The sequence below is a fragment of the Belonocnema kinseyi genome, chromosome 3, assembly GCF_010883055.1.
Source record: "Belonocnema kinseyi isolate 2016_QV_RU_SX_M_011 chromosome 3, B_treatae_v1, whole genome shotgun sequence".
NCBI lineage: Eukaryota > Metazoa > Arthropoda > Insecta > Hymenoptera > Cynipidae > Belonocnema > Belonocnema kinseyi.
In genome coordinates, this window is record NC_046659.1 from 122,550,595 (window position 1) to 122,565,768 (window position 15,174).

A 15,174-nucleotide genomic window follows, 5' to 3' on the forward strand; every position below is an offset into this window, starting at 1 on the left:
ATCTCATTGCGCATGCACTCCTCATTCGCATTTTTTTTTCTTTTTTCTTTTGTGTAATTGTACAATGATTGTTTTTTTTTGTTTTTTCCTATTGCAAAAGATTACCTTAATTAATCTCGCTCGACTCCTTACGCAATTAAAATTATTAATATTCTTACGCGTAATATTATCAATATTACTTTACTGTTATTCTTTGTAATATATTTTCTTTATGTAATTATCGATATTACTGATATAATACTTAAATGCAGGGGCACGCGACACACCAATTTCAACGTGAATTGCATTTTTCTCGATTCGCCTCTTCGCACGCTTCATTCTATCAAAATCATGCACTGAATTATCAGATTCGCGAACAAAAATCACGTTCCGAGTTCAAAATCAGCGCGAGACAGAATTTTCATAATTGAAAAATAGAACTACTATCGGAGTTCTAATTTATTTTATTCAAAAGGAAAAGTCGCTAGATATGCGTCGCTGATTCGACTGGACAAAAATACATCAAAATCCATTAGGTGCGTATTTTTTTCTTTCAATCTAATGGACCTTAACTTTCCAAAATCAAAAGAAAAGCTACGCACTTGATGGATTTTGATGTGCCTTCACCCAGTCAAATCAGCGACGCACATCTCGCGACCTCTCCTTTTCATTTCAAACTCTTTTCAATCAATAAAACCTCATTATTTTTAATTGCCAAGTCGAGCTTGCACAAGAGGCGACTCTTGCTGATTGCTCGCGTACGCCAAGTTAAAATCCCAAGTTGAAAACGAATAACATCGAGTGTCTAAATATGTCAGATAAATTGTCAATTCCGTACTTCCAACGCGAACCGAATGTTCCACGTTTAGCGTTAATTCGCGATAAAAAAAATATAAAAAAGTTGATAGACTTCGTAGAAAAAGAGACTACAGTATTGTCTTGACGGAAAATACTCGTTGGTGAAAAAAATGCTGGTAAGGAAAATTATTCGCAGGCGGATCTTAGTCGGTAAAAATAATGTAGAAGAAGAGAGAACAAACCAGAGTACAGAGAGCCATTTATTCTGTCATTTCTCGTACCACAGCTACCGATACAGTTTACATAAAGGACGTATGCAAACGTACATTCTCATTACAGGTCGACTAACACGCTAGGTTTTGGTATCAATACAATTCTACAGAAGTTTAGTCTCAACGACAAAAGGTTGTTTTCTGGCAATTTAAACCGATTCGAACGTGTTACAACAACAACAACACTCCCCCGCCATTGAAGCAGCACGGAAAGCTTACCAAGCTATTTCGTATATTCCTTCCTGAGCTTCGATTCATTTCAGATTACTGTACTGCCTTCCACGAAAAATGCTTTAAAAAAAACACGACTATCGAAAGTCAGTCCCAGTCAATTCTTCTTCTTCTCGTCCCCGTCTCTTGATCTTGTGCAAACTTCTGTCAGTGGCCAAAGACCGGTAAAATGTTACTCCAAATCTGATGAAAAAAACATGGACGCGAAAGCAAAATACAATAACCTGAAATTAGGTAACAAAAATTCTCTGTATAGGAAAGAAAAACGGTGACGACGTTCTTTTGCGAATCGACCGTTGATCCAACCTCTCGGAAAAACAGTGGAACAATGAAAGAAAAAAAAAGAAAGAAAGAAATTAACACGAACTCGGGAAGTCGATAGTAGGTGTGATACGTTACTTTTTGTTTTCTTCTTCATTTTAATCGCGCCTTAGGAAATACTGATGATAAAGTACAGACGATCTATGCACATTATAAAAAAAAAAAGAAGAATAATGTGAATTGATGTCGAACATGTTAGTTTATCCGCAGGAAAAATACTTGTACTAATTTTAATAGCTCATCAAGATTCTAAAAATACGTAAGAGGGAAATTATTAACCCTTTAAAAAAAAAAACATAGAGTCGATGCTGCCGTATATAACGTTGGATAACTCCCACTGATTCAGCTTGGAAAAGACGAGAATTATCCGAGGACTATACCTCATATATATATTTATATATGTATATAAATAAGAAATGCAGCCATTCAGGAATTTTAATTCGGACATACGCGATGCAAATTCTCCGATGCGTAAATCGGCATTCGCCTCATCACTAAATGCTTGCAATCTCACTATTTCGCAGGGTGCGTGTCGTTTATTACTTGATTTTATTTCTTGTTTGCGTGCTCCACAACTCAACATCTGTGATTTTGGATGATTTTGGAGTAACCGTACGTGCGTACATAGGGTCACACGCAATTACTAAAGACCTCCTCCTTCCCATCCCCACCCCGACCTCCCATCTGCTGAATTCTTTTCTTTTGCTTAAACGTTATTAAGAGTTTTTTCTTGTGTTTCATTTGTATGCGCAAATAACACTCACTGCAACTAGAGTTACGATACATCCTGATCTTCCACGTCCTGCAACTGTTCTTTCTGTTCACCTTCACCTGTTGATTGAAAAAAAAAAAAACACAATCGTTACAACATTATGCAAACCAAATTCTCGAGAAATTATATGCTCAATATTTTTCATGATTTCAAGGTCCCAGGCCTCGGAGTTGCAATCAATCTTTAATGAACATTCACTAGTTGTTTATCGTTTTAACAAGAGACGAGAAAATATCAGATATTGAAACTTTTCAGGGTTTCATGCTGCTATTGATTCAATTCAATTTTTGAATGCAGGGTGGCCGCTTTCATTGAGAAAAACAATACACGATTCGCAAGAATTTGACAGGATCATGGAAATTTAAAACTTGAAATTAGAGCTTACATTTTTTTAATTCAGCAACTTTTAATTCGGACGATTAATATTTTACACGTATAGAATGGAATCCTTCACTATTTTCCTACTCAACAATTTTAAATAAAATGCCATTAAATTACCAAATTTTGAGTTCAAACAAAATTTATAACAATTTCTAATGCTTTCTGAATTAAAACTAATCCTCCCTTAAAACTCATATTTAAAAAAAAATCACAAAATTGTTTAAAATTAAATTTCCTCTCTGCCAGAACGCTACAAATCTTAAAAATAGAAAAGTAAAACAAAAAGGATACCTCTTCCAATTCAGAAAAAATTGAAAAATCAAGATTTTCTCCCTTCTAACACCAAAAAAAAGTACACCAAAAATTACCCACTTCTAATTCAGAAAAAAGATTAAAAATAACAAATTTCACCCTTCAAATCAATAAAACTGTTAAAAAGAAAAAATAGCAAGTTAAGAAAAAAAAACAATCAAAATTTCACCTCTTGCAACTTCATAAAAAGGATTAAAACAAAAAGGGGCCTCTTCAAATTCACAAAACTTTTTTTTCATTCATCAGTGACAAATATTAAAAATAAAAAATTAAATCTTCGAATTTAGAAAAATAAATAAAGATTCCCTCTCTAATTAAATACAAATGCTAAGAAAAAAGAAATTGAATTCAGAAAAAAATGTGATCCCTTCCAACCTAATAAAAATGATAAAAGCAAAAAGAGGGCCTTTTTCCATTCAGAAAAAAATTAAAAACCACCTCCCTTTCAACTCGATAAAAATCTTTGAACAAAAAAAGATTCCTCTTCAAATTAAAAAAAGAATTGAAAATCGAAATTTTCTCCCCCTCCCAACACAAAAAAGTCTAAAATAAAAAATTACCCACTTCTCATTCAAAAAATAGAAATATTGAAAATAACAAATTTCCCCCTTCGATTAAGAAAAAATTAAAAAGAAACTCCCTTACAACTACAGATACGAATCTTTAAACATAAAAATCCCTTTTCCAATTCAGAAAAAAATTGAAAACCAAGGTTGTTTCTCTTCCAACACAACAAAAGCTAAAAAAAATTGCCCGCTTTTCATTCACAAAAGAAAAAGTACGATTGAAACAAAAAGTCTCTTAAAATTCAGAAAAAATTGAAAACCAAAATGTCCTCCTTTGAGCACAATGCAAATGTTAAAAATAAAAAATACAATCTTCCAATTTAGAAAAATTAATAAAAAGATTCACCCTCCAACTCCATAAAAATCCGAAAAAGAAAAAATGGCCTCTTCCAATTCAGAAAAATACTGAAAATCGAAATTTTTCCCTTTTCAAAAAACAAAAAAAATGTTCAAAATGAAAAATTACCCACTTCCAATAAAAAAAAAAAAGATTGAACATAAAAAGTTTCCCCATTTTACTGAAAAAAAATTAATAAATAAAAAAATGGCCTCAAATTCAAGAAAAGAAAAACAATAACCAAAATTTCGTCCCTTCTAACTCAATAAAAATGGTAAAATCAAAAAAGGAGCCTCCTTCAATTCAGAAAGAATTAAAAACAAAATCTCCATCCTGAAATAAAACTGTTCAAAATAAAAAATGCAATCTGCCAATTCAAAAAAAAAATTTAATAAAGTTTCCCCCTTTAACTCGCTAAAAATTCTAAAAAGAAAAAAAAGCATTTTCAAATTAAGAAAAAAAAGTTTTCAAGTCTTCCAAGTCAATAAAAATAACACATAAAAGGGCCTCTTAAAATTCAGGAATTAATGAAAAAAAAATCCTCTTCAAACTCAATGAAAATGTTAGAAACAAAAAAATGTTTCAATTAAAAAAATTAATTAATTAATTAAAGATTCCCCCATTAAACGTAATAAAAATGCTAAAAATAAAAATAGAAACAATGTTCCGCTTCCAATTAAAAGGAAATTGAAAACAAAAATTCCCCTCCTTTCAACTCAATAAAAATATTTAAAATACGAAATTTACCCGCCTTTAACTCAATAAAAAATTGTAAATGACGTTCCTTTCCCAATTTGAAAAAAAAGTTCATTCCACAAATTCTTTTCTTTCCTTTAAAACTAGAATCGTGAAAGTAAGACCTCTTCGTATACCCGCGTTTCAGTTCAAGTATTTTAATTGCAGGTTGTTTCAAATTATTAATTGTTCAGCAATTACTCACTCATCATAGCTTTTACTCACAAATTGAAGTTTAAAAAATAAAACTACTTAAATTGTAACGTTCAAAGTTTTAATTTAGCTTAGTCTTAGAAATTTCATTTACAATTTCTAATTTTAAATAAACAGTCGAATATGACTAGATATTTAAACTTTTATTAAAATAAAATATTGTTTAATTAAACATAGATTATAGTTTTAATCAGTCGTTTAAAATCTGTCAACTATTTAATTTTTGAAAAGATTCGGAATCACCTTGTAAGATCAAATATGTTCATTTTTTAACACTTAAACTACGATTCAGTTTTAAAATTCTTAAATAATTTATGTTTAAATTTTATTGATTTTCAACGTTTTTAACAGGTGTTTTCAAATTCAAACAATTTGAAATTTTAATTGCTGAATTTCATAATTGACAACATTAACAATTGAACTGCACATTTAAAAAAAAGTTATAATCAAAATTGGCGATATTTCAAGTAATTGGATTCTTCTCAAAATTTGTAAGATCCGGTCAAAAAACTAAATTCCCTGTAATTTCCCGGTCTCATAAAAAATCTTCGTTTCCTAGTTCAGCGGCTACCCTGTAAATCTTACATCTCTCAACGCTTTTAATTTGCAATACTTCCAATTTCAAATTGTTCTAATTTTCAACCCTACAATCTGAAATCATTCAATCGCTTTTAAAATTATTAACACTCGGAAGCCTGTTTCCAATCAAAAAGCGGTCTGATTTTTTAATATCCGCTATTCAAGAGATCAAAAATGCTTCAAAGTCAAAAATTAAAAAAAGAGTTAAAAAAGACGCACTTATGGGATAATCTAAGGATACAGAGAGGACGGGAACAGGGTTCTTACTAAGGTTGCGAGTCAATGATAATAGGTGCAGTGCGATCTCCTTGAAAAGTTGGTGTCTCACCTTCCGATTCTAAACCACAAATCATTTCTAAATGCAAAAGTCAAAGCTGGCTGTCCAAAACCTTAATAAATTATTTTCAAAAAAAAAAAAAAAAAAAAAAAAAAAAATGTTAACGCAAATTTTCAGTAAATCTTACCATCTCCCTGCATGTCCGAGGTCCATAAGGTAAGATTATCCCTGAGCAATTGCATGATGAGGGTGGAATCCTTGTAACTCTCTTCGGAAAGGGTGTCTAGCTCGGCGATCGCATCGTCAAAGGCAGCCTTTGCTAGGCGACACGCCCTGTCGGGACTGTTCAAAATTTCGTAGTAGAACACTGAGAAATTGAGCGCTAGTCCTAGACGAATTGGATGAGTCGGAGGAAGGTCCGTCATTGCAATGTCACTTGCTGCTTTGTAAGCTACAAGGGAATTCTCCGCAGCGTCTTTCCTATCGTTGCCAATCGCAAACTCTGCCAGATAACGGTGGTAGTCTCCCTTCCTGTTTATCAAATAAAGACAATTAATCAATCAAATCATCTTCTTGCTTCGCAGTCACTAAAAATCATCACTCATTTTATTAACTCTTCGAGCAAAAGAAAATACTTGCATTTTGTAATAGAAAACTTTAGATTCGCCCGTTGACGCGCAGGGGATTAGGTGCTTTTCCAAAACTCCGAGGATGTCAGCACAAATGTCTCTGAGTTCCTTCTCCACCTGGGATCGGTACTGTCGAATCATCTCCAACTTTTCCTCCGCCCCTTTGTTCTCCTCTTTCTGTTCAATACTTGAAATTATCCGCCATGATGCCCTTCTCGCGCCGATTACATTTTTGTACGCCACTGATAATAAATTCCTCTCCTCGACGGTGAGCTCTACGTCCAGCGAAGCCACCTTCTTCATCGCCTCCACCATTTCTGAAAATAGAATTTGCATTCATCAAGTTTCCGGCTTAATTATTATTTAGCACTTAAATATTTAGAGTTTGATTTTCGAAATTTTCAAGGCTTAAAATCAATTTTAATTTGGGCCACTCTAATTCCGTTTTCAATGATTCAATCTCAAATTATTTCCTATACAGTGGTTGCCAATGTCAAGCTATGCAATTCTGAACTTGTTAATTTAAAATTATTCACTCTTTTACGTTACCATTTTTAAGGTTTTATAAATTTTTAGACTAAAATTATGTTGAAATTGTGTACACATGAAACCAAAGCGGAAACAGTAAAGAAGGATTTTTTTGCATATTAAAAATATAAAAGCAGAGTGCAAAGGAAAAATATCTTGCAACCCTTCTTCCGATGAAGGAGTAAAAATAGCCATGGAAATATTAAGTTTGATGTACAATCAATCTACTTTATTCACCATAAAGTCCTTTATGTGAATATTTTTGTAAATTATTTAAACTTTATTAATTCATTTAATCATTTGTTTAATTGTGGAATTATTTGAAAATAATGAAATTTAAACCTGCTTAACAATTTATAATTTATAATAAATAAAGAGCTTCTCATGTAAACAAATGATAAATGGAATTATACAAGTAGAAAAAATTCACTCGTCTAAAAAGCATAAAAAATGTACAGGACTGTTTTTTATTTACTGAAGTCAATTTAATTATAAAGTAATTTACAAAATGAAAATTTTACAAGCGATGCGTAAAAAACAATCTTTGAAGGAAACAGATTTCACAGCCTAAAATCCTCTCAAAACAGGGTAAATTGAATAATTTTCTCACGGAAATAGGGGTATAAATTTTTTTTATATAAAATTTGTTGTAAGTAGTATACTCAATTTGATTAGAAACGAATTTTTAAACAATTAGTTCAACTTTCAATTAGGTATAGTTGAATTTTCAACCAAATACGTGATACGTCAACCAAGAAAAATAATTTTTAAGTGTCATAATGAGTCTTGACAAAAAAACTAATTTTTAATAAAATAGCTTAACTTTCTACCAAGTACAGTTGAGTTTTCAACCATAAAGAGGACTTTTCACCGAAAAATATAATAGTTTCTATATCAACAAACAAGTTAATATTTTAAAACAAAAACAGTTGAATTTAACTGAAGAAGCTGAATTTTGAACAAAGCAGCTCAATATTTAACCAGAGATGAGTCTTTATCAAACAAAAATACATTGTCACGAAAACAGACCTTCAATCAAATATTGTTTTGATTGTCAACAAATTACATGTATTTTTAACCAAGAAGATTAATTTTCTACTGAAAATAAATTTTCAAACAGAGATGAATTTTTAACAAAAAAATTAATTTTCAACAGAATAGACCTTCAACCAAGTATATTTGAATTGTCAATAAAATACATGAATTTTTAAATAAGAAGATTAATTTTCTACCGAAAAAGATGAATTTTCAGCCAAATTGTTGAATTTTAGACAAAAAAACATTTTCAAGAAAATAGTTCCTTCAATCAAGTATAGTTAAATTTTCAATTAAATACATTAATCTTAAACCAAGAACATTGATTTTCTATCGTAAGGTAAATTTGCCACCGGAAATGATTCTTAACCAACCAAAAAAAGTAGATTCTCGAGAAAATAGTTGAACTTTAATCAAGTATGGTTACGTTTTTAACCAAATACATGAATTTTAAACCAAAAAGATTAATTTTCAATCAGTGACGAATTTTCAACAAAATAGTTCAATTTTCAACCGAAGTCAAATCTTTAACAAAACAAAATTTCAACAAAATACATGAATTTAAAACCAACACGATAAATTTCCAAACAAGTAATTAATAATAATTTCAATTTTTAAAAAACCGTTTTTCACAAAAATAATTGAATTTTCAATCATAAACGATGAATTCTTAAGGAAAAATGTACAAATCGATCATTCAAACAAGAAAGATTGTAATTTTATATTAAAAAACAGTTAAACTCAACAAAAAATAAGAATTTTAAACAAAATAGATTTTTAAGTTAAATGATGAACGTTAAAAAAATAATCTTCAAGAAATCAGTACAATTTTCAACCATCTTTAGCATTCACAACCAAAAATTTGAATTTTTAAACAAGATTAATTTTCTACCAAAAAAGATTAAATCGTTACCATAAATGATTAATTTTTTGACAAAAGAGTTGAGTTTTCATGCTAAAAAATTTAATGTTTCAGAAAACAGATGACTTTTAAACCAGAAAAGATGACTTTTTAACAAACTAGTCGAATTTTGAAACAAAAATTATTAAACTTCAACCAGACAAAGTCGGATTTTCTTTTTGGGTTCTACTAATTCAGTTCGAACTTAAAGAGAAAAAAAAAAGAAAAAGTAGATTTTTTAATTTCAAACAGGTAAAAGGAAGAGTCTTACAAGAAAAAAAGAGGGAACAAAATGAAAAGACTGTAAACTTCTTGAAATGATTATTCTGAATACATTAATGAAACACGGACTAATAATCTTTTAATATATTAAAATGGCGGAAGTGACTTCGAAAAAAAGTGCAATCTAATTTTATTTGACGCAAGTTTAGTGAGGCGATAATTAGCAAAGAGGACAAAATGCTTAATTTTAAAAATGATACTAGAAAAAAATTAACACTTATTTCTTAAATTTAAGTATATGTAATTGAAAATTAGTGTAAATGGAGTATAGAAGCTTAAATGTACAGGAACGGAGGATAGCGTACACGCAGATCAATACTTTCCTTCAGCTATGACCTCCCTTCCTTCTCTCACCCTCTAACCGAGCTCACCCTTCGCCAACTTTTACAACCCTCAAATTTAAACCCCCTACTCTTCACACCTTCTACCACAATTATATAAATTATAATAATCGTCTAGTTAACTACACTTGTCTCCCATTAAAAAGTAGCGTGGCGCAAAATAAGCATGACCATTGCAATTTATCACACGCCTACGTGCTCGCTGACATTTCAACTGGAATTTAATTCGCAATTATTTATCACATAATTTTGTACTATTTATTCGATTTTCCTAGTGCACATTGACAATATATGATTTTTGAGAAAATCTCCAATGAATAAATTAGAAGAATTTAGTCGCTATTTGAAGTCTTTACATTTCACACCTGTCCTGAGGTTTCGGAAACATTTCTTAAATCAGTTTTCTGATAAAAACGGATGATAAAAGAATTAGTTTCGACAATCTAATGACGCAGAAAGTCTAGCAGGAGTAGGAACTAGCATAAAAGTGGAATGCAGTGTGAATTTTTTTACGGTGTCTTGGAGACGGAGAGCACAGATAATGTGACAGTCGTTTAAAAATTATGTGCCAGTCACGTGACGCGGTAAAATACACTGAAATCGGCGGTGCCATTAGGAATGCAAATGAAATAAGGAGTGATGACGAAAGAATCGACATATGGATTAATTTGGGGAAAATGTGAGACTTGAGCGCGTCGCTGCTGCGAATTTTTCAGTAAGCCGATTTCTTTGCAGTTTCAAGGCCAGGAAGAGCCGATTACTACGTAGGACGTAGTATGCATGCCTATGCGTCATTTCAACGCGAGGAAAGGTTCCAACACGCTTAGCAACGGTGATTTTAAGAGGCGTCTCTCGAGACGTGAAAATCGAGAAAAGATCGGCAAAAAAGGAGCAGAAATGCCCGGGGAGGCTTGGCTACAGGGAGGGTCGCCCCGCGGAAACCGAACCGGCATCTGACCAGTCTTATTGACGTTTCATTACGAACTTTGTCGCCGAGAGACGTTAGAAGATGTAGAGAGATGTTAGACGACGTTGAGAGATGTTGGACGGGCGGGCAGGTATGAATTTTTGGAAAAAAGGAGACACTTTTCCGAAAAAATATCTACTCACCATCGTACCGCTCTGCTTGTTCAGCAAGTTTCGCACGATAAACGTTATCCTCCCTGTCGCCCATCCTGGATGATTTTGGATATTTTTCGGAAATGAGATATGGCGTTTCACCACGTATCACCGCGTATCACACACACAAACTGAGTTTAAGATGGCCGAGCCCCGCCAACCATCGCGCAGTTCACAGCACGCAAGATCTTCTGCCCATGCGTTGCGCAGGCCAATGGGATTTATTGGATCAGTTTGTTCCACAGGAAATGGCCTATTTCTCCTATAGGCGTGAATCGCATTGGTCGCGAGGACGCGCATATACACAGTGGCTTGGGAACACTACTGGGTGTTCTACAACAAAATTACCTCAAACGTCAAACTGCGCCAAATCTATCCTCGATTCTATCAAATTAATTATTTGATTCTCCATAGAAAATATTTTCTATCGATGAACGAGGTTATTTTTATAATATTGATGGGAAAGAAATGATTATTTTGGTTCCAGAAATTCTCCGAAATAGGTGACCCAGGGGCGTATCTGTGATTTTACTTGAATAAATAGGATAAGGAGATTCATTTATTAGTTTGAAAACCCTTTTGTGTTTTTAAAGTTTTGATTTTATTTCGAATCGTGTTGGTAAAAAGCTTATTTTGTTTATTTCATGACAAAAAGTTCCAGTGGAATATTATTTGGAAAATATTTTTTGCGGGGTGCAAAAATTGTAGCTACGGCTGTGTTTTGTACCAGATTCATTTAGAAAAAAGAAACTACAAGGTGTACAGGTGGCTTTGGAACCATTTAGAAAGTCTATTATTGAAAATAATTTGGGATAAAGGAAGTTTATTTACATATTTTAACTGCAACTTCTCTGAAAATAGCAACCTCGGAGTTAAAAAAACATTTTTCAAGTGCCCGGCTAGCTCAGTCGGTAGAGCATGAGACTCTTAATCTCAGGGTCGTGGGTTCGAGCCCCACGTTGGGCGTCTTTTTTTCTTCTAAAAATCGAGAGTTTTAACTTTTAACCATGAAAAAACAGTTATGAGTTAAAATAATTTAAGAACAACCTTTTCCAACATAATTTACTATGGAAAAAGATTTTATATTTTTTACTTTAAACATAAACAATATATCAGTTGTTCACACTATAGAGTATATTTCAAAGAATTACAAAATCTTTATGAGATTTGATGAGATTTCCAGGGATTCCGAAAATGTTAGGATATTTCAAAGTTTTAGAGATTTAAAATGATATAAAAAGATTCCAATAAATAGTTTTGAAGAAATATAAATTTCAGAAAGAATTTTCAATTTTTAAAGGATTTCATCAGATTTTAAGAGGCATCTATGAGTTTAAACATATTTCAAGAAATTTTACGAGATTCAAAGAGATTTCAAAATATTTTATATAAAAGGAATGACCAAATGGTACAAAAATAATAATAATTCAAGAAGATTTTATAGGATTTTTAAAAGGTGCCGAAGTATTTTTACGAATTTCGAAAGATATTGCAAGGGATTTCGAAGATTTGAAGGTATTATTTTCTAAGATTTCAAAGGATGATACAGAGATTTAACGGATTTTGAGAGGTTTACAGGAGTTTCGCCGGATTTAAATATATTTCAAAGATTGTAGGATAACTTCGTTACTATTTTAAAAAGTAACGTTTAACGTAACTTTGTTGGGATTTTTGCAGTAACGTTAAGTAGTTGAAAATTCAACTACTTTGGTAGAAAAATAATCTCTTATGTTTAAGGATTTAGCTACTTTCTTGAAAATTCGTCTTTATTAGTTGAATTCAACTTTGACTGATTTCAAATTAAAATCTTTTTTTGGTTGAAATAATATCAAATATAATATTTTTACTTATAAATTCATCTATTTTACTTGAAAATTCAACTACTTTATTGAAAAATCATGTCTTCTGTTGAAAATTCTTATTTTTTGGTTTAAAAAATCAACCCCTTTATTAAGAACTAATATTTTCGGTATGAAAATTCGTCTTTTTGGCTGAATTTAACTGTGATTTATTTCAAAATAAAATCTTTTTTGGCAAAAATAATATCAAATATTTTATTTTACGTTAAGAATTCATCTATTTTGGTTGAAAAGTCGATCATTTTGTTGAAAAATAACGAACATTCTTGTTGAAAAATCATATTTTCGGTTTTAAACTTTAATTCTTTAGTTTAATAGTGTTGTTTTTGGTTTGAAAATTCATCCTTACTGGAAAAAAAATTATGTTGAGAGTTCAGCTATTTTTTTGGAAAATGCGTCTTTTCGGGTTAGAAACTTACCCAGTGGGCACACAAGTACTAAACTTGTCCTATATACATCTTTCGGCGGACGTCTTAAGGACGTCCTGAGGACCTTTTAAAGACATGAAAAGATCCAAAGGATGTCTTAAAGACGTCAAATCATATTGACATAGAGGTACATTCTAAGGACGGATTTAGGACGTCCCGGTGCCCACTGGGTAACTATTTTGTTCAAAATTCAATTGTTTCGTTGAAAATTCATTTTTTGATTGAGAATTTAACTATTTTGTGTAAATTTTTTTTCTTTTTGGTCGAAAATTAAAATATTTTTGTAGAAAATAAGTTATTTGCTTTAAAATTAACTTTTTTTCTTACAATTTAACTCTTCTGTTAAAAATTCATCTTTTTGGTTGTATGTTTAACTATACTTGCTTGAAAGTTGAACTACTGTATTAAACATGCAGTTGTTTGGTTAGAGAAGTACAATTTAAGTTGAAAATTCATCTCTTCGATTGAAAATTTAAGTATTTTTGTTTTAAATTTGATCTTCTTTCGGGTAGAAAATTTAAAATATTTTGGTAGAAAATAAAACTATTCCGTTCAAAATTAACTTTTTTGTTTAGAATTTAACTGTTTTGTTGAAATTCTTTTGTCTTTTTTTCGTTTGTATGAAAATTCATCTTTTTGGTAAATTAATATCTGTGGAGTGTTCAGCCATTTTGTTGAAAATGCGTCTTTTCTGGTTGAAAATTTAACTACTTGGTTGAGAGATTAATTAATGTTTAAAAAATTCAGTTGTTTCGGTAGAGATTCACAATTTTAATTTAAAATTCATCTCTTTGGTCGAAAATTTAACTATTTTGTTTCAAACTTGTTTTTTCGAGTAAAAACTTAAATAATTTGGTAGAAAAATAAACTTGCAGTTGATTAAAAATGCCCTTTTTTATACATTTTTAAAAGATAATTGATTCTGACAATATATGTATTGATTTCAATTGGATTCAATACACTTTAAATTTCTAAGGTTTCACTTGAATTTAACTTTAAATTTCTAAGATTTCTAAAATTTCCAAAAACAATTAGATTTTGAAAAAAATAATAGAATATTTTCAGCATACAAATATGCAATTTTAATTATTTAGTCGAATTATCAAATAAAAAAGATTAATATTTGAATTTTGAGGACAAAAAATAACAAACGAGTAAAGTTTGTAAGCTAAAAAGTCGAATGTTTTAGGAAACAGTGCAGACTTTCAAATCGGAAAATATGATTTTTTAACAAAAAATATTATAGTAAATTTAAAAAAATGATTTCTTAACAAGACAAAAAAACAAACAAAAATAATTTTCTACCCAAAAAACGACTTCTTAACAAAATACATGAATTTTCTACCAATTTGTTGAATTTTCAGCTTTTCCAATGTACTGGATAAAGTTTCAACCAAACATGGAATAGTTATATTTTCAGATAAGAAAAATAATGCTAGAAAATTTTGTTTTATTAAAGTTGTTAAATTTTCAACCAAAAAGATGAATTTTGAAACAAGACGTATATTTATCTACAAGCATTCCAAAAAGTACCAATTTTGTACAAAATACATGAATATTTAACTAATTTATTTGATTTTAAAAGCCAAAAAGACGATTTATATACAAAAAAGTTAATTTTGCAACAAAAAAGATTAATTTTAAGCCAAATACATCCATTGTTTACCAAATTTTTGAATTTTCTACAAAACTGTAGAATTTTTAACATAAAATTTCATTTAAAAGAAGATTGTTGAATTTTTAACTATAATTATGAATTCATTTAAAAAAAAAGTTTTTTTACAAAATTGTTCAACTTAAGTCAAATAATGAACTTTTCAACTATAAAAGATGAATTCTCAACAAAGCATGAAACCAATTAAGATCAAAATCGTAAAATTGTGAATCAAGGAGATGAACTTTCAACTATAAATATGAATTTATAACAAAGTAGTTCAATTTTTTATAAAAAATATGATTTTTTAACAATATAGTTAGATTTTTAAATAAATAATTAATTTTTCATCCAAATAATAGAATTTTTAACCAAGTGTTATTCCACTCCCCCCCCCCCCATGTTACAAACCTTAGCTTTAGACCCCCCTCTCCTTAAACTGATACGCAGTATATGGAAAGTACCGATAGACCACTTTTGTTTAAGACTGCACTACTAAGTAGTACGATATAATTTGAACCATTAATAAATAAAAAAGCACAAAAAATAAAAATTATACATATATTTGAACAAATATCAGAATTGCACATAATTAAATAACATATTTTTTTTAATGAAAAAAAAA

General features: G+C 30.4%; 1 protein-coding gene and 1 non-coding gene across 2 annotated transcripts; one reads left to right on the top strand and one right to left on the bottom strand.

Moving 5' to 3' along the window:
• Positions 1 to 30: 30 nt before the first annotated feature.
• On the bottom strand, positions 31 to 10,749 carry LOC117169518 (14-3-3 protein epsilon). Its single transcript, XM_033355937.1, has 4 exons — positions 10,600 to 10,749; positions 6,413 to 6,719; positions 5,961 to 6,304; positions 31 to 2,432 (listed from the first exon to the last, which is right to left on the bottom strand). The coding sequence occupies exons 1-4, from the start codon at positions 10,661 to 10,663 to the stop codon at positions 2,377 to 2,379; spliced, it is 771 nt and encodes a 256-aa protein (XP_033211828.1). The 5' UTR covers positions 10,664 to 10,749; the 3' UTR covers positions 31 to 2,376.
• Positions 10,750 to 11,501: 752 nt separating this feature from the next.
• On the top strand, positions 11,502 to 11,574 carry Trnak-cuu. Its single transcript has one exon. It is a non-coding gene; the product is annotated as a tRNA-Lys (tRNA).
• The last annotated feature ends 3,600 nt before the right edge of the window (positions 11,575 to 15,174 follow it).